Source organism: Podarcis melisellensis, assembly GCF_964234715.1.
Source record: "Podarcis melisellensis genome assembly, chromosome: 2".
Taxonomy (NCBI): Eukaryota; Metazoa; Chordata; class Lepidosauria; order Squamata; family Lacertidae; genus Podarcis; species Podarcis melisellensis.
The window spans coordinates 10,575,563-10,596,563 of record NC_138529.1 but is presented as its reverse complement, the minus strand read 5'-3'; the positions used below and the strand labels follow the sequence as shown (position 1 = coordinate 10,596,563).

The 21,001-nt window shown below is 46.3% G+C and overlaps 1 protein-coding gene across 4 annotated transcripts in view; it reads right to left on the bottom strand.

The window, feature by feature from the left end:
* The window catches only part of CSAD (cysteine sulfinic acid decarboxylase), a 32,580-nt gene that overhangs the window by 9,647 nt on the left and 1,932 nt on the right, over positions 1–21,001 (bottom strand). For 2 of the 4 annotated variants that reach the window (XM_081898751.1, XM_081898753.1), the window contains exons 2-11: positions 18,330–18,482; positions 18,013–18,139; positions 16,270–16,360; positions 14,327–14,433; positions 12,938–13,053; positions 9,138–9,217; positions 7,231–7,285; positions 6,753–6,869; positions 5,140–5,204; positions 1,872–1,953 (exon numbers count right to left, since the gene is read on the bottom strand). In XM_081898751.1, the coding sequence (XP_081754877.1) occupies positions 1,872–1,953; positions 5,140–5,204; positions 6,753–6,869; positions 7,231–7,285; positions 9,138–9,217; positions 12,938–13,053; positions 14,327–14,433; positions 16,270–16,360; positions 18,013–18,139; positions 18,330–18,455 (966 nt within the window). In that variant the 5' untranslated portion in view covers positions 18,456–18,482. Of the gene's footprint in view, positions 1–1,871; positions 1,954–5,139; positions 5,205–6,752; positions 6,870–7,230; positions 7,286–9,137; positions 9,218–12,937; positions 13,054–14,326; positions 14,434–16,269; positions 16,361–18,012; positions 18,140–18,329; positions 18,483–19,378; positions 19,467–19,534; positions 20,331–21,001 lie in introns of those variants that run through there. The other 2 variants (XM_081898750.1, XM_081898752.1) reach the window with 2 other exon arrangements.

The following is a 21,001-nucleotide window of genomic DNA, read 5'->3' as shown; positions in this document are numbered from 1 at the left end:
TGCCTCAAAATGCAAATGTCCAAATTTCCTGTGAAAGTCGTGAATACATTCTGCATGCAAACTTTTGTTAGAACCTGCAATGCAACAAGTGTCATCCTGCACAACATCATCATAATACAAAACAAACAAACGATCAACAAATTCAGCATACAACTGATAATCATTTTTCTTGGTGATGATGCATCTATTGTTCTTAAAGGAAACGTCAATCTTCTTCTCAATCAGCTGTCCAACGCTGAGCAGATTATGTTTCGCGTCCGGCACATAAAGAACATCCTGTATCGATAAGTCCAAACTGTGAAGAACAACAGTTCCGTAGCCTTTACTGGGGATTGTGTGGTCATCCGCCTGGTGAATCGCACCTTCCTGCGGTGTAAAAGACACGAACAGTCGCTTATCGTTGCACATGTGATGCGTTGCAGCCGAATCAACAACGAAGAAAGATCTAGACGTCTTCTGGACCTCTGCAACCTCTGCAACCTTTGGAGCGTAGCGTGAGACCATTGCCTTGTGCTGCGTTGTCCTGGACACCGGACCTTTGCCTTTGCTCTGGCCTTTTCCACGCGATGAGCTTCCGCTGCGCTGCTCTGTCTTGGCCCTGGGATATTTGCATTCCCTCTTCATATGGCCTAGACGTCCACACGAGTAGCATTTCACTGCCTTCAAAGCTTTGGCGCCATCTGGTGGTTCCACTGCACTATGGGATGACGTCTGTGAAGTCTCCCCATTTCCCATGCAGCCAGCACCCCGCCGATATGCTTCACTCTGAACCATGGCAGTATCACAAGCTACTGTGAGTTGAGCATTTGGCTGATCAGTGGTATCAAATTCCCCACTTGCCTCATCCAGCCTTCTGCAGCTAGCCATCATGACTGCTTTGGCATTTGCCTCTTGCGTCATCTATGCTGCTTTTGTGTACAGCTGCTTCAATCCAAAGGCAAAATCAAAACAGCCTCTGCATGTGAGCCTGTGCCGCTCTTCTGTTTATATGCTTTGTTTATCTGCAGCTGCTTCAAACTGCATTCCAAAAGCAAGTTCAAAAGTGAAAGTCCCCAAGTGCCTTTCTCTATGCTGTGCTAAATTCTTGCTGCGTCATAGAGCTGCAGTTGCACTTTACTTTCGTTTTCCCCCAGCATAGCGTCCCTTTGAGCCATTTGCCTGTGCCGCGGCAAAAACCGGCTATAAAAGTTCAAAGTCCAGCCATAAAGCCATTAATTAGAAGCTGGCAGGCTGCCCGGAGCAGTAGCACATACCTTCATCAATCATTTTGACGCGCAGAGCAGATACCTTGCGATCCGTGCCTCTGCCGCTGTTCCGATCCTCTTTGCTCCTTTATTCCTTTGCCAGGAGCCCGACTTCTGAAGACCAATCTCAAAACACTGCATTTTTCTGGGCCCGAAACCAAATGTTGTTGATAAGCAGTATCCAGTGCACAGCGGAATGATGAGAAGTATGAGCCAACATGCTCTATACTACTTTATTTACAGTTCAAAGCTGGTATGTTACAGAAAAACATTTTCCCTCTGCCGGAGCAGAGAAAGCGACATCTCTCCTCTAAAGCACAGAGAGAATCACACAAACTGAAACTGCAAAGAGCAGGGAAAAACAGGAAACCAGTATACGTCACATCCAGTCTCCCGTTCCCGTGGGAAAACCTCCAACAGTACAGACTGTGTGGAATGTAAACACCTGTCTTGTGACAAGCACTTCTGCTGCTCAGTGAGGGAAGCAGAAACCAACACCTTCAACATTCCAACAAAAAGTGGTTGGGACACTGCCATCTCTTTTCTTCATTTTTCCCCCCTTCCTTGCCACTCACATGACATTAGGCCAGTTCCTTAAGCTGAATCATCCCCAGCCCAAATACCTACCGAGTTGTCTCGGAGCAGGAAGGCAGAACACTGCAGTCCAGTCATAAGCATTTTGTGGGGATTCCAAGCTACAGAATCTGCCCTGTGTAGGGAAACAGAAGAACAACGTTATCACGGCTTGTTTCAACATATCCTATCTGTAATGGTTATATGGGGTTGCTCGTGCGTAAGTTGCCGCCACTCCTGGCTAGGTAGCCTGGTTAAACCTTTTCTGGCTGGACAGCCCTTCACTTCGTGGCTGTTCAGTCGCTAGCAGAATCCGTCAGTGGGCGTTTCTTGAACTTCTTCCAGCAAAGAAGTTCTTTGACGCCAAGTCTACGCCTACTTTCCCTGCGCGGAAGTCTTCTGTGCAGGGTGGGTGTGGGTAGCGGAGGACCCGTGCTCTCCCTGCTGGTCTCCGGCGAGGAGTCCTGGAGCCCCCTCGCCGATTCCCCCATCTGCCCCCCTTTATCCCTGGTGTTACGCTGATTTCCTTCCCCAGCCGATGAGCTCCCTCTCTCCCTGCTTGGCCCTTCTCCAGCATCGCTTGGGAGCCTTGCCTCCACCTCTGGCTCGGATGTCAGTTCCCTGACACTATCCTAATATGCAAGAAAATGAAAAGCAATGTTGTGGGAATGTTGTGGGAACAGGAAGAGTAGAGAGAAGAAAATCCAATGCTGCAACGTAAACAAGGCTTTTCCAGAAGGAAATGTCTGTCAGTTCGACCTTCACAAGTCAGGGCTTACAGCCCTGAGTGAATTTTGAGAATGCCCCAAATATATATTTTACTTATTCCTCCATTGTTTGGACAGACTCAGGCAAATGCTAACAGTATCAACATTCACCAATGGCTCTTTAGGCAATTGCAGTCGTTTGGAATGATCAATACATATACTTTATGTGGCTGTTGACATCCACTGTAACAGTAAGGCGCTGGTGGAGGTCTTCAGGCAGGAGCGGTGCCACCAGCACTCTGGTCTCCCAAACAAGACTCTGCCAGCTAAAAGTGCCCTCTGTGCTGCAGAACTGTTGTGGGACAGACCCATCTGAGCCTGTAGCATGAAGGTGGTCAGTTGAATTCACAAGCGAATGTAGATACATAAAAACTTCCCATCAAAACCAACTTGTCATGCTCAACAGCAATATACATTCGCTCACCCTAAGTGTCTGGCACCTATCTGTAACACACACACAACACACAAACAAAAGTTAAATAATGGAGGGAGGGGAGAGAACAATTGACAACCACTCTGTTAGGGAAACTATATGCTGTTGTCATAAATTAAAACTTTTTTTGTTGTTGTTTTTGTTCATTTGCATATTTCTGCAGGGGGCTAAGGAGCCCAAGTCTCATCCTTCATCACCATCGTTCATTGTTCAGATATCAAGCCTTCCAAACGCTGGCTTATCTTGCCAGCAGAGTCTGGATGTTATTAGCCTCATTTAAATAAAAAAATGAAGCTTTGCTAAACCATTAAAACATATGCCTTTCTTGGTCAAAAACTCAACAGCTTTGTGTATGTTAATGTTTTCATAACCATTAGAAGCCACGCCAAGCCTCTTTCAATGAGACCAGCCCCATATCTGACCTCCAGGCTATCTGTGACCGGATCTCCTGCTTTTGACCCCTCTCCCTGCCCAATGCATGTTTGCCTGTTCTACTGCCTGACTCCCAGCCTGCCTTGTTACTGGCACCGGTTCCTTTGACCCATCCTGGAATTGGACCTCAGCAGCAGCCTGTTGCAAAATGATGCCCTGGACGTGACAGTAATATTATGAATGAAATATATTCGGAGTCGAGAGTGGATTTCTTCTCTTTATTCAGCTCATAGTGGTGAGGAGGAATGGAAGTTCCCCCAGAATGTCTGCTTTATATACATCATTTTCACAATGGGCCCCACGTGATTGGCTAATTCCGGGATTCACCTGTAGGCCAATCAGGTTGCGGATTCACTTCCACCTGGAGCTGGATTGGGTGGCTCCTGTGGACCAGTCAGACTGCTACATTCTGGACCCTATTGTTCTAGGACCAATCAGACTGCTGCATTCTGAATCCTATTGTTCTAGGACCAATCAGACTGTTGCCTTTTGGATTCTATTCAACTCAGTACATAACAATGAAGGACATGAATCAGGCCAATGACAAGCAGTGGCTAGCCAGGGGGGCAGGTGTCTTATCTGAAAGCTATTGGGCTGCCGATATATTTGGCCCTGAACAGGCAGCCTCACATACAACCTGTCACAGGGCACCAGGGATCTGTTATGGCAGGATCCAGGGCTCTCTGTGCCAGCTTGCCAGGCAAGGGAACTGCCCACCATTTTGTGGAACTCTTGTGGACTCCCTTTCCTTGGAGGTTTTTAAGCAGAGGTTGGATGGCCATCTGTCAAGGATTGCTTTAGCTGAGATTCATAGGTGACCCTCTATGAGGGGATTAAGTATGTAGGGATTCTACCTGGCTGGTCCCATATAAAGTTGCTGACTCGAGACTGGCTGCTTGGGTATATGCTGAGCTGCTTCACCAGCCCATCCATCCACATTTCCGATGTCGGGGTCAGGTGGGATTGCTATGAGGAATTATGAAAAATGGAACAAGCCATTGTGTCCGCAATGAAAGCATTGCGTTGACTGGGCTTGGGTTATAGACAATAATTTCTGATCAAATCCCACAAGCCTCTGCATCTCTGCCATTTTCTCTGCTACCCATTTCTCTATGCCTGACAAGCACGTAGAAGCATTCTGAAACACAGACCAGGCATCCTCAGTACATAAAGATAGTAGGTTACTTTGATGTGGCTTTTGTTAATCTTTAGGTAGATCTTAGGGCCCGGAAACAGAGTTTCACATGGAGGTGATAAAGATGCCTAATCTTTCCTTGCCATCCTTCCTCTCATGTTTACTGCTTGTTTATGACCTCCGGGGTTGCTGAATGCATTCCTCCTTTAGTCCTGTTTTATTTACCCCAGAATGTATGCATGCTCAAATTAGCTCTTTGTAGTTTTAACTTTAAGTTTGTCCCACATGGGGTTTTTTTTTAATGCTCAGAGGAAATCTGATTGGTTCTTACGAACACTGTGTAAAAAGTTCTTTTGTGAATAAAACGACCTGGGCCAAGGGGTGGAGAGATTATTATTGACACTTCTTCCCAGAGTCTTGCTGGTCAAGCCTCATGTGTATTTTATTAATCAGAGTCCAATCCTTCCTTGCTTTTGGGACGCAACATTCCAGCCCTTGCATCACCAGTCCATTGGTATACAGCTCAAAGCCCACTGAAGAGTAAATATTGCCTACCTCTCGACCCCATTCAGAAGGTGCCGGTGCCTCTGCGAGAGGAGGGCACTGCCACCCCATGCAGCCTACAAGAGAGTGACAGAGGCGTATCGGTCATTAAGAACCCATCTGGGCAAAGTGTGTCAACGAGGTGCTCGTGTGGTCAGAAATCCCAATCTGAAAATACCTGAAGAGCATAATTCCAGGGATAGCTGACCAGTGATGGAATGGGAGTCTTACCCCTGTTTATGCATTTGATCTGTTTCATTGTGGCATATCTACTGAGCACGAGAGCTGGTTGTGGGACAGACCCACAACTGTCCCTATGCCACCAACAGTTAAGGCATTTCTAAGGGCCTGTCTAGGGGACGCAGGTGGCGCTGTGAGTTAAACCACAAAGCCTAGGGCTTGCCAATCAGAAGGTCGGCGGTTCGAATCCCCGCGACGGGGTGAGCTCCCGTTGCTCGGTCCCTACTCCTGCCAACCTAGCAGTTCGAAAGCACATCAAAGTGCAAGTAGATAAATAGGTACCGCTCCGGCGGAAGGTAAACGGTGTTTCCATGCGCTGCTCTGGTTCGTCAGAAGTGGCTTAGTCATGCTGGCCACATGACCCAGAAGCTGTATGCCGGCTCCCTCGGCCAATAAAGCGAGATGAGCGCCGCAACCCCAGAGTTTGTCACGACTGGACCTAATGGTCAGGGGTCCCTTTACCTTTACCTTTAAGGGCCCATCTATGAGGGCTAGAAACTTGAGGGCAATCACAAGCTCCAGATGAAAGCATCTCATGACACTGAATTCTGCCCCCAAACCCAAATGCTGGACTTACTTGGAATGATCACAGATACGAAGAATACATCCAACCCTTCTTCCCAGTCTTGCCCCCCCCCCCTTGATTTTTGTCCCTCTTCTACCCTACTGCCTCTTGGATAATAATTAAATAGTAATCACCCTACAAAGCAGGTTGTCTGCTACATCTATGCACGACTGATTCACCGCTCTGGTCTTTCCTCAATAGGGGCAGGTTAGTCTGTTGCGTCCCTGCATCTGCAGCATGCAGTCGCTTCTTATGCAGAGACATGACAGAACAATTCATCCTAGGAGGTTACCTGTTGCACCTCTGCCTGGGCCCAATCTTGCAACTACATCCTGAAAGGAACAGGTTTGTGAGATTATCCTCGGACCAAAAAAGTAAAATTGCATGGGGGAAATGATTGTGACATTAGTTTTTCCACATGATATCAGAAATCAATTCCGTGGACGTGAATCACTGGTCCAGATCCAAAGAGACCTGTGTATGTACACAAAGGTCGCTCTGTGCGTGCAGGAAGAAACAGCTGCTTTTACCTTTCGGCTGCAGCTCCTGTCGACTCCCTGAATGCTACTTCAGGAGAGGTTTTGGGGAGGGAGGAGCAAGGGACTGTGATAGAAAAGCCACCTCAGCTGCCAATATGTCAGAAGTGGACCACCTGTCTCTAAGAACCATCTTCTATCCTTGATCTGGGTGGCATTCAGGGTGTAAAAGACACAGAACACACACACCCCTCCCCATTTTCTCTCTCACACACTTATAACAGGCACCTCCTGCTATCCCCAGGGATCTGTAGGGCACCAATCCCTCAGTATGCTGCACTTACATCAACGTGAAGCCATATCTTGTGCCTTGCGCACACTTCCGCAATCTCAGCCACAGGGTCGAAGGCTCCCAGGACGGTGGTGCCACAGGTGGCATTGACAAAGAAGGGGAATGCCCTCTGGAAAAGAAGAACATCAGGAGCACGCATGGGCAGACGGGAAGTATAGCTGGCGCAGGCTTTGCCAACCTAGTGACCTCAGGAAGTTTTGGACTACAACTCCCATTCCTTAATTTTACAGTATTTCTGTAGATAACAATTTATACCCCGCCCATCTGACTGGGTTTCCACCGAAGTGGTTCTGACTGGAACCACCAAAAGGCCCTTGGAGCTGGACCTCAGTGTTCGGGCTAAACGACGGGGGTGGAGAAGCTCCTTCAGGTATAAGTAGGCAAGTCCTCAGAAATAGAGTGGAGCATTGTGAAGGAAAATGTCCTGTGCTCCAAGTTCTGCCCCCTTCAACTGCCCAGAGGAAACCTACCTCAGATTTGGCCTGGTTGATCTTTTTCTCCAGGTCAGCAGGGATCATTTTTCCCCTGGAGAAAGAAAGCATTGGCAGAAGTGAGCCTTAAAACAATCCACCTCTAGAACCAACCTATGCAAGGAGCAGAATCGTGTGGTGCATGTTTGCCCTGGGATGTGCTATTACAGGCTGCAGCAGGTATAGAATCTCATGGTCAAATGCCTCCCTGTTTCAAAATTCCCTGTGCACACAGAAAACTAGTGCCTTTCAGAGAAGGAGTTCTAGGCTACCCCTCTCTGTGAAGCATTGCCTTTCCACGTCCGGAAAGATATTTTTCCTAAGGGGAAGCACCGAGGAAAAAGATCCCCTACCTGCAATCCGAAATGGCAAAATCCACATATACCTGTCCCACATTAGCTTGTGCAGATCATTTTTTTTTAAAAAAATAATATTTATTACTTTTAAAGATTACAGAAAAGAAAAGGAAAAAGAAAAAAAAGACAAGAGGGGAAAAAACAAAAAAAGAAAAGAAACAATACAATATATAAACAGTACAAAACACAACCTAAACACATTAAGCTAAACACATTAAACTAAGCTAAACAAAACCCTAACCCACCCTAACCCTAAACAAAACAAAACAAAAACCATTTAAAAACATACATCTCAGCTTTTCCATACTCTATCTTTCATTCCCTTGTTTCCTCGACTTCCTCTCACCTCCCTCTTTGTATTCCACTTCTATTCATTATTTCAGCAAATCCTTTCCATCTTTCTCTATTTTCTGTCATATTATAAATATCTTAACATATTTTTTATCCTTATTTTTCATTAAAACTAAAATACTTATATATGCTTAACTCCTTAACTTACTTATATATGCTTAACATTTCTGCTAAGGCCATAGAATTTCTTTCCACCATTTTTCTATCACTCATCAATTTTACAATATTTCTATATATAGACTTTAAATTCTCCAATCTTCTTCCACCATCTCCTCTCCCTGGCTTCGGATTCTGCCAGTCCTTTCCGTCAATTCCATATAGTCCGTCAACCTGGAGATCTTATATCCGAGGCTCTTAAGTTAAGAGCCTAGCTTGTGCAGATCAACCACTCAAGGATGATCCATTCAACCTCTTGGGAGGCCTGTTTTAAATCTCTGCCAACTTTGTCTCAAAGGCAAAGTGCAAAATGACTTAAGTAGCTTAAGGACTTCTTGATGCAATTCTAGGCCCTGTGTTAATGCACTACCTTAACCTTTTCGGAACTTTTGGTCATTGGAAAGAATTTGAGGGAAACATCTTTCCCGTCTTGAGGACGAGAAGAGAAATGAAAATAAATCTTTGGTTTTTCAGGGTGCTAAATTCTATCCTCCATTATCAGCTCCTATGTTAGCTGCGAAATCGCTGTGTACCTGTCTATAGGGTTATAATTTTCCATTAAGTATTGGGGAAGGGGGAGGGAATCTGGAAACAATAGAAAAAGAAAAACGCAGATAAGCAATGGTATCTCTGTCCTTGGGTATTTCCCAGGGGAGGCATCTGTTAAAGGTGCATTTGGTAGGTAAGTATCTCAGGGCAAATTACGTATTTTTTGCTCTGTAAGACTCACTTTTTCCCTCCTAAAAAGTAAGGGGAAATGTGTGTGCGTCTTATGGAGCGAATGCAGGCTGTGCAACTATCCCAGAAGCCAGAACAGCAAGAGGGATTGCTGCTTTCACTGCGCAGCGATCCCTCTTGCTGTTCTGGCTTCTGAGATTCAGAATATATATTTTTTGTTTTCCTCCTCCAAAAACTAGGTGCGTCTTGTGGTCTGGTGCGTCTTATAGAGTGAAAAATACAGTATTTTATGAGCTGGTCCACTGGCAGTGCCAGGAGACCCAGGCCAGGTCAAGTCTCAAAAGGGTTTCCGATGGAAGCACTCACTTTTCATCAACAGCAACAAGGTAGATGTTGTCTGTGCCAATGCCCAGGAAAGCCGCTCCCTTCTGGATGGAGTAATGGCACTGGAAGAGAAGCCAGAAAAAGAGGGAATTAAAGGATACTAGCAGAGGCTGGTCCATTTGAGGCTAATAAGACACTGGCCCACCAACCGTAGCCTATGCTGAGAATACCCATCTGTGGGTCTTCTAACAACCAGCCCAATGGGTGGCACTGCCTGTCAGCTTCCACCTCTGCAGTCTCAGTTTTGCCCTTATAGAACTTAGCAGGGAGGGAGATGGTGACAAACCTAGAATTGGTTGGCTCTGCGTGTCATTGGCTCCCTGGCGCCACCTCCTGTTGGCCTCCTGGCTTCTGACTTAGCAGCACCAATGGGCATCAGCCACCATGGACTGATACTACTACCTCTATTGGAAGCTGTCTAATACAGTGGTACCTCGGTTACATACGCTTCAGACGCTTCAGGTTACAGACTCCGCTAACCCAGAAATATTACCTCAGGTTAAGAACTTTGCTTCAGGATGAGAACAGAAATTGTGCTCCAGCAGCAGGGAGGCCCCATTAGCTAAAGTGGTGCTTCAGGTTAAGAACAGTTTCAGGTTAAGAACAGACCTCCGGAACAAATTAAGTACTTAACCCGAGGTACCACTGTACAGTGGTACCTTGGTTTACAACCATAATCTGTTCCGGAGGTCTGTTTGTAAACCAAAACAGGTTGTAACCCAAGGCGCACTTTCGCCCATGGGGCCTCCAAATTTTTTTGTTCATAATCAAAAAATAAATAAATGGGTTGTCATCCAAAAAAAAGGTTGCAAACCGGGACACACACTTCTGGGTTTGACGTGTTTGTAATCCAAAGCGTATGCAAACCAAAGTACTGAATGATTTAGTTTATATAAAATATTTTTGTTTGTGCAAAATGAGCCATAGAAAGAGAGAAAGGGAAGTATTGATACTTTAAGGTTGTTTAAATGAATATTCTAAAATGTAAAACAGAAAATTTAATAAAAATTATAGGGCTGCATTCCAAGGCTCCTTCTTGACAACCTGAGCCTGTCTCCCCTCTGCTCTCCCAGTGTAGCCCCAGCAGCCAAAGCCATGTGTGAGGTGAAGCAACCCCTGAGTGTGTGCAGATATTGGCCCGCCCCAGAAATCCAATTAAATAATTTATTCAAAAGAAGTATACGGTAAAGAGGAAGCAGCAGGGGAGAGCGAAACCACTAGTAAGCAGCTCAGAATTGAAATAAAACATTATACTAGAATATTGGTTTAATCCTTCACTAATCCAAACTTAACATTAACACTGGGATTTCTCAATCCTTCCGCTAGACAGACTTAATCAGTAACTTGGCTTCTTCACTTATAGATGACCCAGGGCTGGGTAATCTTAAAATAACAGCCTGAGGATAGCATAACTGTGGCAAAGGCCCTACAGCTGAGAACGTGTACAGCAGTCTCCCCCCTGTTCCACTTCCAAGGAGACCTCAGGTTTGAGGTCTGGGCAAGGCTGAAGCCAGAGTCACAACACCCACACATATGCACCAGTGCTGGAACTGGTCTTGTCTGGGACAATACAGAAGCCATCATAAAATTTGCTGTTATCCCTTTGGAGAAGTGGTGGCCAATCTTTACCAGTGATAGAAACTCAGACACATAAACTAGGCATCAAATGGCACCTTAAACCTAGGTTATGGTTGCCACAACAGAATGTCTATCTGTCAGGGGGTTGGACTAGATCCTCGAGGGTCGCTTCCAATTGTAGCAGGAACCCCCCCCCCCCCATCATTCAGTTTGTACAAACTTCACTCACACTCATACACTACATACGCTATGCTTCTGTTATAAATTCATAGAAAATCAACCATGCATCGGATTTGCACTGTTCTACTTTGATTTTACTCCATGAAGGAAGGACTACAAAATGGGGAAGGTTTGATACAGGGCACCATAATCCCTTCACCATCCCAGCACATCCACAGGAGCCCTGCCCAGTTGCTATGCCAACCCTGATGGTCCTAGACAGAAGACAATCAAGATCACAAAGAACTTGCATATGGGAATGGATTCAGCATGGACTGGAACAAAGGACAATGATCAGATCTTCCCTCAGGGAGCAGGAAACTGCGACTACCTTTTGTCTTCTGAAAATGACTCATGGGGAGGGGGGAGAAGGGAACCAGCCAGGTGACAGGACACTCAGGTTACCAGGACAACTCCTCCCTCAACCCCTCCTTTCTGTAATGTATGCATGATGTTTCTGGGGGTGGGCTTGACCTAGAGGATGGGAATTTCAAAAGTTTTTATAAGGTCTTGCACACCATTTTTCTGTGTCTTTCCTCTCACCTGCAAGTGAGGGGAGCACCCTGTTGCAACAGTCAATAAAGGCCAAGCCTACAGGCTGCTGATTTGCTCCAATTTACTCTGGTTGGTGTCTTTACTTTTTGTCCAAGGGAGCCCTCGGATTTTTCCGGTAACACAATGCTACACTTTTATGATTCTATGATCTCAACTACATTGCTTGACTCTAGCTTTCTCAAACAACCATTCACTTGTCCTAGTATGCAAGAAGGAGAAGCACACACAGTGGAAATGGGAATGGCATTAACTATGGACTAGGGCAGGGTTTTTGAAACTGTGGTCTGTGAGTTCCATAATAATAATAGTAGTAATAATAATAATAATAATAATAATAAAAAATTTATTATTTATACCCCACCCATCTGGCTGGGTTTACCCAGACACTCTGGGCGGCTCACAATCAAATATTAAAAACACAATACAGCATTAAACATTAAAAACTTCCCTAAACAGAGCTGCCTTCAGATGTCTTTTAAAAGTAGAGTACAGTGGTACCTCGGGTTACATATGCTTCAGGTTACAGACTCCGCTAATCCAGAAATAGTACTTCGGGTTAAGAACTTTGCTTCAGGATGAGAACATAAATCGTGTTCTGGCGGCATGGCGGCAGCAGGAGGCCCCATTAGCTAAAGTGGTGCTTCAGGTTAAGAACAGTTTCAGGTTAAGAACGGACCTCTGGAACGAATTAAGTACTTAACCCAAGGTACCACTGTAGTTGTTTATTTCCTTGACAACTCATGGGAGGGTGTTCCACAGGGCGGGTGCCACTACCGAGAAGGCCCTCTGCTTGGTTCCCTGTAACCTCACTTCTCGCAGCGAGGGAACCGCCAGAAGGCCCTAAGAGCTGGATCTCAGTGTCTGGGCTGAATGATGGGGGTGGAGACGCTCCTTCAGGTATACAGGAATGAGGCCATTTAGGGCTTTAACAGTCAGCACCAACACTTTGAATTGTGCCCGGAAACATACTGGGAGCCAAGGCAGGTCTCTCAGGACCAGTGTTATATGGTCCCGGCAGCCACTCCCAGCCACCAGTCTAGCTGCCGCATTCTGAATTAATTGCAGTTTCCGAGTCACCTTCAAAGATAGCCCCACGTAGAGCGCATTGCAGTGGTCCAAGCGGGAGATACGTAGTTAGAGCATGCACCACTCTGGCGAGACAGTCTGCGGGCAGGTAGGGTCTCAACTTGTGTACCAGATGGAGCTGGTAAACAACTGCCCTGGATAGAGAATTGACCTGCGCCTCCATGGACAGCTGTGAGTCCAGAATGACTTCCAGGCTGCACACCTGGTCCTTCAGGGGCACAGTTACCCCATTCAGGACCAGAGAGTCCTTCCTTCACTTGGGTGGCCTGTGGAAAGGCTGCAGCACAGTCAAATATCAGGCAGCAAACAGACAGACAAACAACCAACTCAGGAGAATAACGTACCTCCTGCGAAGTGAACACAGCCAGTTTCGGTATTGCCCAGTTACCCTTCTGCTTGCAATCTGGGAAGCGGTGGTATCGTGCCACGTTCATGGCATACATGTTGGAGATTGAGCCCCCTGCAAAAAAAGAGCCCAGAGAGATCATGGTCTAAGGTTATTTATTTCTATGCTATTTAATGCACTCATAGCCAGGTATATGTGTATGCCTTAATTCTGTAAGAACACAGCAAAGATGCAGAATGTATCATCAGGTGCAGATTTCAGCTTCCATTAAAACAAACCAACAAAAAAAATCAACAAGGGAGCAAGTTCCTAGCCTTCATGGCTGTGAAGGTTTGTTGTTGTTTAGTCGTTTAGTCGTGTCCGACTCTTCGTGACCCCATGGACCAGAGCACGCCAGGCACTCCTGTCTTCCACTGCCTCCCGCAGTCAGACTCATGTTTGTAGCTTCGAGAACACTATCCAACCATCTCGTCCTCTGTCGGCCCCTTCTCCTTGTGCCCTCCATCTTTCCCAACATCAGGGTCTTTTCCAGGGAGTCTTCTCTTCTCATGAGGTGGCCAAAGTATTGGAGCCTCAGCTTCAGGATCTGTCCTTCCAGTGAGCACTCAGGGCTGATTTCCTTCAGAATGGAGAGGTTTAATCTTCTTGCAGTCCATGGGACTCTCAAGAGTCTCCTCCAGCACCAGAATTCAAAAGCATCAATTCTTTGGCGATCAGCCTTCTTTATGGTCCAGCTCTCACTTCCATACATCACTACTGGGAAAACCACAGCTTTAACTATACGGACCTTTTTTGGCAAGTTGATGCCTCTGATTTTTAAGGTGCTGTCCAGGTTTGCCATCGCCTTTCTCCCAAGGAGCAGGCGTCTTTTGTTACAAAGCATGCGTTGTTTGTTACGTCTGTGAAGACTACAAATGGACAATGGCTTCTAAAATCTCAGAAGCCAGAGGAGGAATGAAAGAAGATTTCCAGTGGGTAGGGAAGCAGTGAAACACTTGACCGGCTGCTTAGCCATCCCCATTACTAGCAAAACCAGAATAAAATATGCAAGTAGTCAAGAATCCATGCAAAGTCAGAAGCAGCAGAGAAGAGAGAGCATGAAGATTGCCTGCTTTCACTTATAAATCAGAATTATAATGTCAAATATCAAGAATCAATATGGGATTCCTAAAGCAAAACTCCAAGTTGTTTTCGGTGCAACAAGTTGCAGACCAGAGTCAGCCATAGCCATTGTGGTGGCCTTGAGATGTTATTTGACTACAAATCCCATCATTTCAGACCATTGTCCAGGTGGGCTTAAATCTGCTTCAAGTGGACAATATACAGCCCTCTGTAAAGGTACTGCTGCAGATTTGACCTAGAACATCCAGAAAGGACTATCACTCACCAGGGCTGAAGAGCCCATCCCCTTCCTCCCAGCCAATCAGCTCCCGCAGCTTCTTCAGAACCACCTCCTCCATCAATACAAACACAGGGGCGATCTCATATGTGTACCTAGAACACAAGGTGAGATGACGTTTTGGTCCAGGTCATATACCTGCAATTGTAAGTCGCAAGTAGGTATTGGGGAGTTTCACCTAGGAAAGGTGCCTAGGAAGTAAAGAATGGTCGGCGAATGGTTGGAGGGACATTGGCAGGCCTATCAGGAATCCAAGGAATTATACTGTACTATTATAATTATACTGAGACCTTCATCCCTTAGCAGGGCGCACACAGCTGCTGAAAAAAATATTATTAAAATGAAAAAAAAAATAACAAAAGAAAGTAAAATGGTTCACAAAATGACCTGGGCATAGTTCTACCACTGAACTATTCTGGCAATCTCATTCTGCAGGGATAGACAATCACACTATGAACAGATATGCTCTCTGAGGTATGGAGGAAGCACTCTATTTTCCTGGATACAAAAACTCTGAATTTTGAGTGCTCTGAAAATGCCATGCCTCCACAACAGAGCCCAACAGTGCAATACCTGCTCGTATGTCCTACTGATCCCCCCTGAGAAGTGTGTGGTGTTTAAGTAATGCAGCATGCAGAATATATGTAACAAACTACCAGATATGAGGAACTGCATGGGTGCTGACAGCCAACATCTATCTCTTTAGCTTGGCGGGGTGGGGGAGTGCAAGCATGATGTCCTGTCCTATGACATCACCACCTTAGGGCTTACCTAGGGCTGTTCTGGCTTAATAGTTGCTCCTTGCCATGGATGTGAATATGTCATGTTTCTACCCCACAACTTTGCGTTATCAGAAATATGTAGTTTGCCTGCATCACAGGAGGTGGCTCACTTAGAAAACTGCTATGCTCTCTTCCTTCCAGGATCAAGGATGGAATTAGTGAGGGAGGAAGAAGAAGAGTTTGGATTTGATATCGCGCTTCATCACTACCCTAAGGAGTCTCAAAGCAGCTAACTATCTTCTTTTCCCTTCCTCCCCCACAACAAACACTCTGTGAGGTGAGTGAGGCTGAGAGACTTCAGAGAGAAGTGTGACTGGCCCAAGGTCACCCAGCAGCTGCATGTGGAGGAGCGGGGAAGCGAACCTGGTTCACCAGATTACGAGTCCACCGCTCTTAACCACTACTCCACACTGGGGAGGGGTTTTTGTGACGGTACTCGCCACTACAGAGTACCACGAATATCTTTTTTGCTGCCCATGGCAGCCATTTTGTGCAGATACCCATGGCCCTTCTAGTTATATACGGACACTGGCACCTCAATTTTTTTAACCCCCCCAAAGGCGCTAGATAGAGATACAGAGGTACCTCGGAAGTCGAACAGAATCCATTCTGGAAGTCCGTTCGACTTCCAAAACGTTCAGAAACCAAGGCACGGCTTCCGACTGGCTGCAGGAAGCTCCTGCAGCCAATCGGAAGCTGGAGAAGCCACGTCAGACGTTCAGGTTCCAAAGAACATTCACAAACCAGAACACTCACTTCCGGGTTTGCGGTATTTGGGAGCCAAAATGTTCGACTCGCAAGGTGTTCAGGATCCAAGGTACGACTGTATATAGAAAGGGATAAGGATAGAAATATATACATAAAAAGACATGTATTTCAGAGTTGAAAGCTCTTTGGGGGAAAAGATTGTACGTACACTAAGACCACTTTTGCCTCTGGTAAAAAGTTCTGCCTTTGAAGAACCTGCAAACCCTGTTTGATTGCAGGGGACAAAAGAAATATGTGGGTACACCCTAGGAAGCAACACCCTAATCTACTCAATCTAACCATTTTCAGCTCTTTTTAAAACTATAATCCATACTGAGCCCAAGAAAGCCACTGCAACCTATTTTAATGCCATAGTTTCATCAGAAAAGTGCAAACACATACTGGCTGGTGTTGAGCATCTCTGTGATCAACCGTCCGGCCAAAGCATGGGGATCAAGTCCTGAAAACAACTGGTTGAAAAATCGCGGGTGACCTGAGAAAGAAAGAGAAAGAGAGTGTGTAGCTACGCTGAACTGAAGTTAATTTGGATCAGTCTGCAGCACAATCACATCATACCAAATACAATTCCCTTTTTGGAAGTGGTGTGTGGGGAACACACTCTTTTACACAGGGCATGAATGAAATGTACAGCAGGAAGGCATTCGGGCCGGGCAATATCTGGTTTTCAACATCGTGATATATCACCAGCTAAACATCGCGATATACTGATATATCGCAATGTCTGAAATAAGGTGTGCTGGTCCAGGGGGGAGGTTACCGTGGGGCGAGGTCCAGGACCTGAGTTGAGGGTAGGCAGACAGTCCTCTTCGGGCGAAGCGGGGTCCACAGCGGGCAAGGACAGGAACTCTGGGGGAAACAGGACTGGATGCTGGCCGAAACAGCTCATCAATGACGTTGCTCCCGCAACCTGACTAGCCTTTATCTTCTCTGAGGCCAGGGGCGGTCCTGGCCCCCAGGAGACCTGCCTCTCCTGGCCTTAAGGCGAGCACTCCCCCTGGGAGAAACCAGCTCCCTTCGCCTCTCTGCCCTGAGCCTCTGCAGTTCAGGAGAGGCTGTAGGGTTACTGGGCCCAGGGGGAGACTCACCTATAGGCACTGAGTCCTCAACCACCTCTGGAGCCAGAGTGGATTCACCTGGTGCCTGCTCCTGAGGATCCGGCACAGGTGCAGGCGCTTCAGAATCAAGGCCCTGCCCCAGTTCAGCCGGCCCTGGAGGCGGGGACTCCTGTGCAGGCTGGGATTCCTCCAGTTCAGCCTCTGAATCGGATTCCCAGGCCATCACATAAGGATGGAGCTATGTAGAGGCATTGGCTGGCTTCACAGTTTTTCCCCGCATCGTGATTTTTGCGTAGCGCGCGTGCACACACACACATATCATGGTTCGCAATATATTGCCAGGTCAAAAATTATGAAACTGATATCATGGACTTCAAACCAGTTTTGGACGATATATCACCCAACCCTAGAAAATGCTTGTTTTCTGAAGCACTTATTACAGTGGTACCTCGGGTTAAGAACTTAATTCGTTCTGGAGGTCCGTTCTTAACCTGAAACTGTTCTTAACCTGAAGTACCACTTTAGCTAATGGGGCTTCCCGCCGCGCCATTTCTGTTCTCATCCTGCAGCAAAGTTCTTAACCCGAGGTACTATTTCTGGGTTAGCGGAGTCTGTAACCTGAAGCGTCTGTAACCTGAAGCGTCTGTAACCCGAGGTACCACTGTACTTTGCCTCTGAACATAGGTACGCTGCTGTCTCTGTTTGCTGAAAAGATGCCAGAACATGCTGTTTCCTTTAGGACATATTTACATAACCAGAGATATTTGTCTTGAATTCTGACCTCATGTGTACAAGGACAGTGAATTCAAGGGTGTTTTAGCCACACACCCTTGGCTCACAATTTTCATCGCCTTTGGGCTACTGTGCATATATAGGCTATATTAAATCCACGTGTCTTTACAATGGAGGCAATAGCCAGCTTTGTTATCAGGTTGTTTAACATGAGAAGCATCCTGTTTTGCTGCTTGAGGCCATGGAAACAAGACCTAACCGGAGCAGGAACTACATATTACTCCACATGCAAGAACTATGCTATTTCACGAATGAGCTGCTGGTGCCAGGCACTCACATGTCTTCACGCTGTATCTGATAACATCCCGGCAGCGGTCCAGCAATCTCTCCTGCGGCTCCCCTCCGTCTTTTAGATCCAGGTCCAGGATTTGCTGCAGCTCCTCAGGTTCCTTCCAATCACACACCTAACAAGGAAGGAAACAGGTTGGCCAGTTCGTATTGAAAAGTTCAGGCGGCATTCACATAAATGCTTGAAAGCCAAATGACATAATCCCATCCTCACGTTATGCCAGTAATTAAGCATTGGATAAATACACCATTACATAAGAACAACCCCCAAGATTATGTTGTGAGAATGAGCCCTGAAAGCCTTACTTTTTCAGAGGCATCCATCCCTTTCCTTACACCTTCCTCAAGCATGATCTGGAATGCTTTCTGCAGGAACTCTTCACCCGCCACCTTATCCAAGGCAGGACACAACAGGGCGTTATGTTCTGCCATTGTCAGCCACACCTCCTATGCAGGTCTCTGCAGGTCTGAGCAACATGAAGCAATAAGTCAGAACACCCTCAAAATCTTGTAAAACATTTCTAGGTAGTTATGATGAACCGGTATACAATTTATGTTACATGAATGAACGAACAAACAAATGAATAAAAGGTATATCATTTCATTGGCATGTTATATACCCCAGAATACACTGCAATCTATACCATGTTCCTGATCTGAAACATCACTCTTTACTTTTGCTTGGGGAAAGTTAAAGGTAAAGGTGCAGGACCCCTAATAGTTAAGTCCCGTAGCAAATGACTCTGGGGTTGCAGTGCTCATTTCCCTTTACTAGCTGAGGGAGCCGACGTTTGTCCGCAGTTTTTCCGGGTCATGTTGCCAGCATGACTAAGCTGCTTCTGGCGAAACCAGAGCAGTGCACAGAAACACCGTTTACCTTTCCGCCGGAGCGGTACCTATTTATCTACTTGCACTTTGACATGCTTTCGAACTGCTGGGTGGGCAGGAGCTGGGACCGAACAACGGGAGCTCACACCGTCGTGGGGATTCAAACCGCCGACCTTCTGATCGGCAAGTCCTAGGCTCTGTGGTTTAGACCACAGCGCCACCCGTGTCCCTTGGGGAAAGTTAGTACTTTTTAAAAAAGGAACTAGCTCCCTCAATCCTTGTCTATGCTAATTTACAGTGCAATCATAGGCAAGTTCATTCAGAAGCAGGTCCCACTGAATTCAACGGGACTTACTTCCAGGTAACAGAATCATAGCGTTAAAGGAATATCCCTCCCCTCCTTGCATTATTACAGTTCAGAAAAGTTCGCCTCACCCTATCGTCTAAAAATGGCATACAATAGTAAGGTTTTATCCTGCTCCAAGTGAACACACCACTTTAAAGCATATATTTGCAGCCACACTTACTTTTTTAAAAAATGGAAATTGATATTTTCAGTATAATAAATTCTGTGCCAACCATCACATTCTATATCACCCTAATGATTACTATAGCCACCTCCCTCTGGCCCTAGTTGTAGCTTGACGGTTTTATCACCCAAAGTGCCACTCGTTTGACCGGACCTTTTTGCTGTTTCTCTCTGGTTTTTCTCTGTGGTGACTCTCTTTTGGCGTCCAGCAGACCTCTACTCTCCAAATAGAATTCAGGACGACTTCCTTGCTTTCTTCACAGGGATCATTCCAGAAAGAGCTTTAAATCCACTCCTTTGGTCTCTTCTAAAACCAAGCTCTAGTTAGCTGTGAAAACTCTTACACAGATAGATCACCTTGCAGAGGTTATTTCCCTATGTCACTGGAATGTGGCGGGGGGGGGGCGTTGAGGACAGCAGACATTACGCCCAATTGCTATGGTTACCTGCTCAATCCTGCACGGATCTCCACTGATTTCAGGGACAAAGTACAAAGGCAGTATAACCTGTGATACACTGACAAGTATCATTATGTACACCAGGGGTAGTCAACCTTTTTATACCTGCCGCCCACTAATGCATCTTTCTTGATGGTAAAATTTCCTTACCGCCCACCAGTGCTTGATGGGTTCAGCTTCTGCCGTAGAACCCCCTACCGCCCACCTGGAATCCTGAAACGCTCACTAGTGGGTTAACAACCCCTGGAGTACACCATGGGAGTGGAGATTTACATGTACAAACCAGGCAGGTGTGCTTCTCATGTCAGAAAAGCAATTTATTTCAGGTACTGAGCTGCTTTGTGCTGCTTTGTTTTGTTTTGCTTAGCCCTAAAAGTTCAGGATGAGTCCTGCTAAGGGCTTTTTGAGAGGCCAAACAAAGCACTTGGAACCATATTTGCCAATAGAAGCATTAGCTGTGTGTGCCTATAACTGTTCTACATCTCCTATTCTCATCTAATAGGGGCAGTATGTGCGAATAGGGTTGCCAGCTCTGGGCCTGAGCTTTATCAGCAACTGAATCTCTATTTGTTTGGTTGTAAGTCACTTAGTGAAGGGACGCGGGTGGCGCTGTGGGTAAAACCTCAGCGCCTAGGACTTGCTGATCGCATGGCCGGCGGTTCGAATCCCCGTGGCGGGGTGTGCTCCCGTCGTTCAGTCCCAGCGCCTGCCAACCTAGCAGTTCGAAAGCACCCCCGGGTGCAAGTAGATAAATAGGGACCGCTTACCAGCGGGAAGGTAAACGGCGTTCCGTGTGCAGCGCTGGCTCGCCAGATGCAGTTTGTCACGCTGGCCACGTGACCCGGAAGTGTCTGCGGACAGCGCTGGCTCCCGGCCTCTAGAGTGAGATGAGCGCACAACCCTAGAGTCTGGCAAGACTGGCCCGTACGGGCAGGGGTACCTTTACCTTTACCTTAAGTCACTTAGTGTTGCCCTGAACAAGATAAACTGACCAACAAATTTAACAAAATAAAAAATAATAGCAATATGATGCTTCCCTCCATGCAGTGAAAAACTTCACCAACTTACTTTAAGGAAGCCCTGGAGTAAGGAATATTGAAATTAACTGGAGGATTGTGCAATTCTTGTTAAGTGATTCAGTTTGTGTCCTGTAGCACAGGATG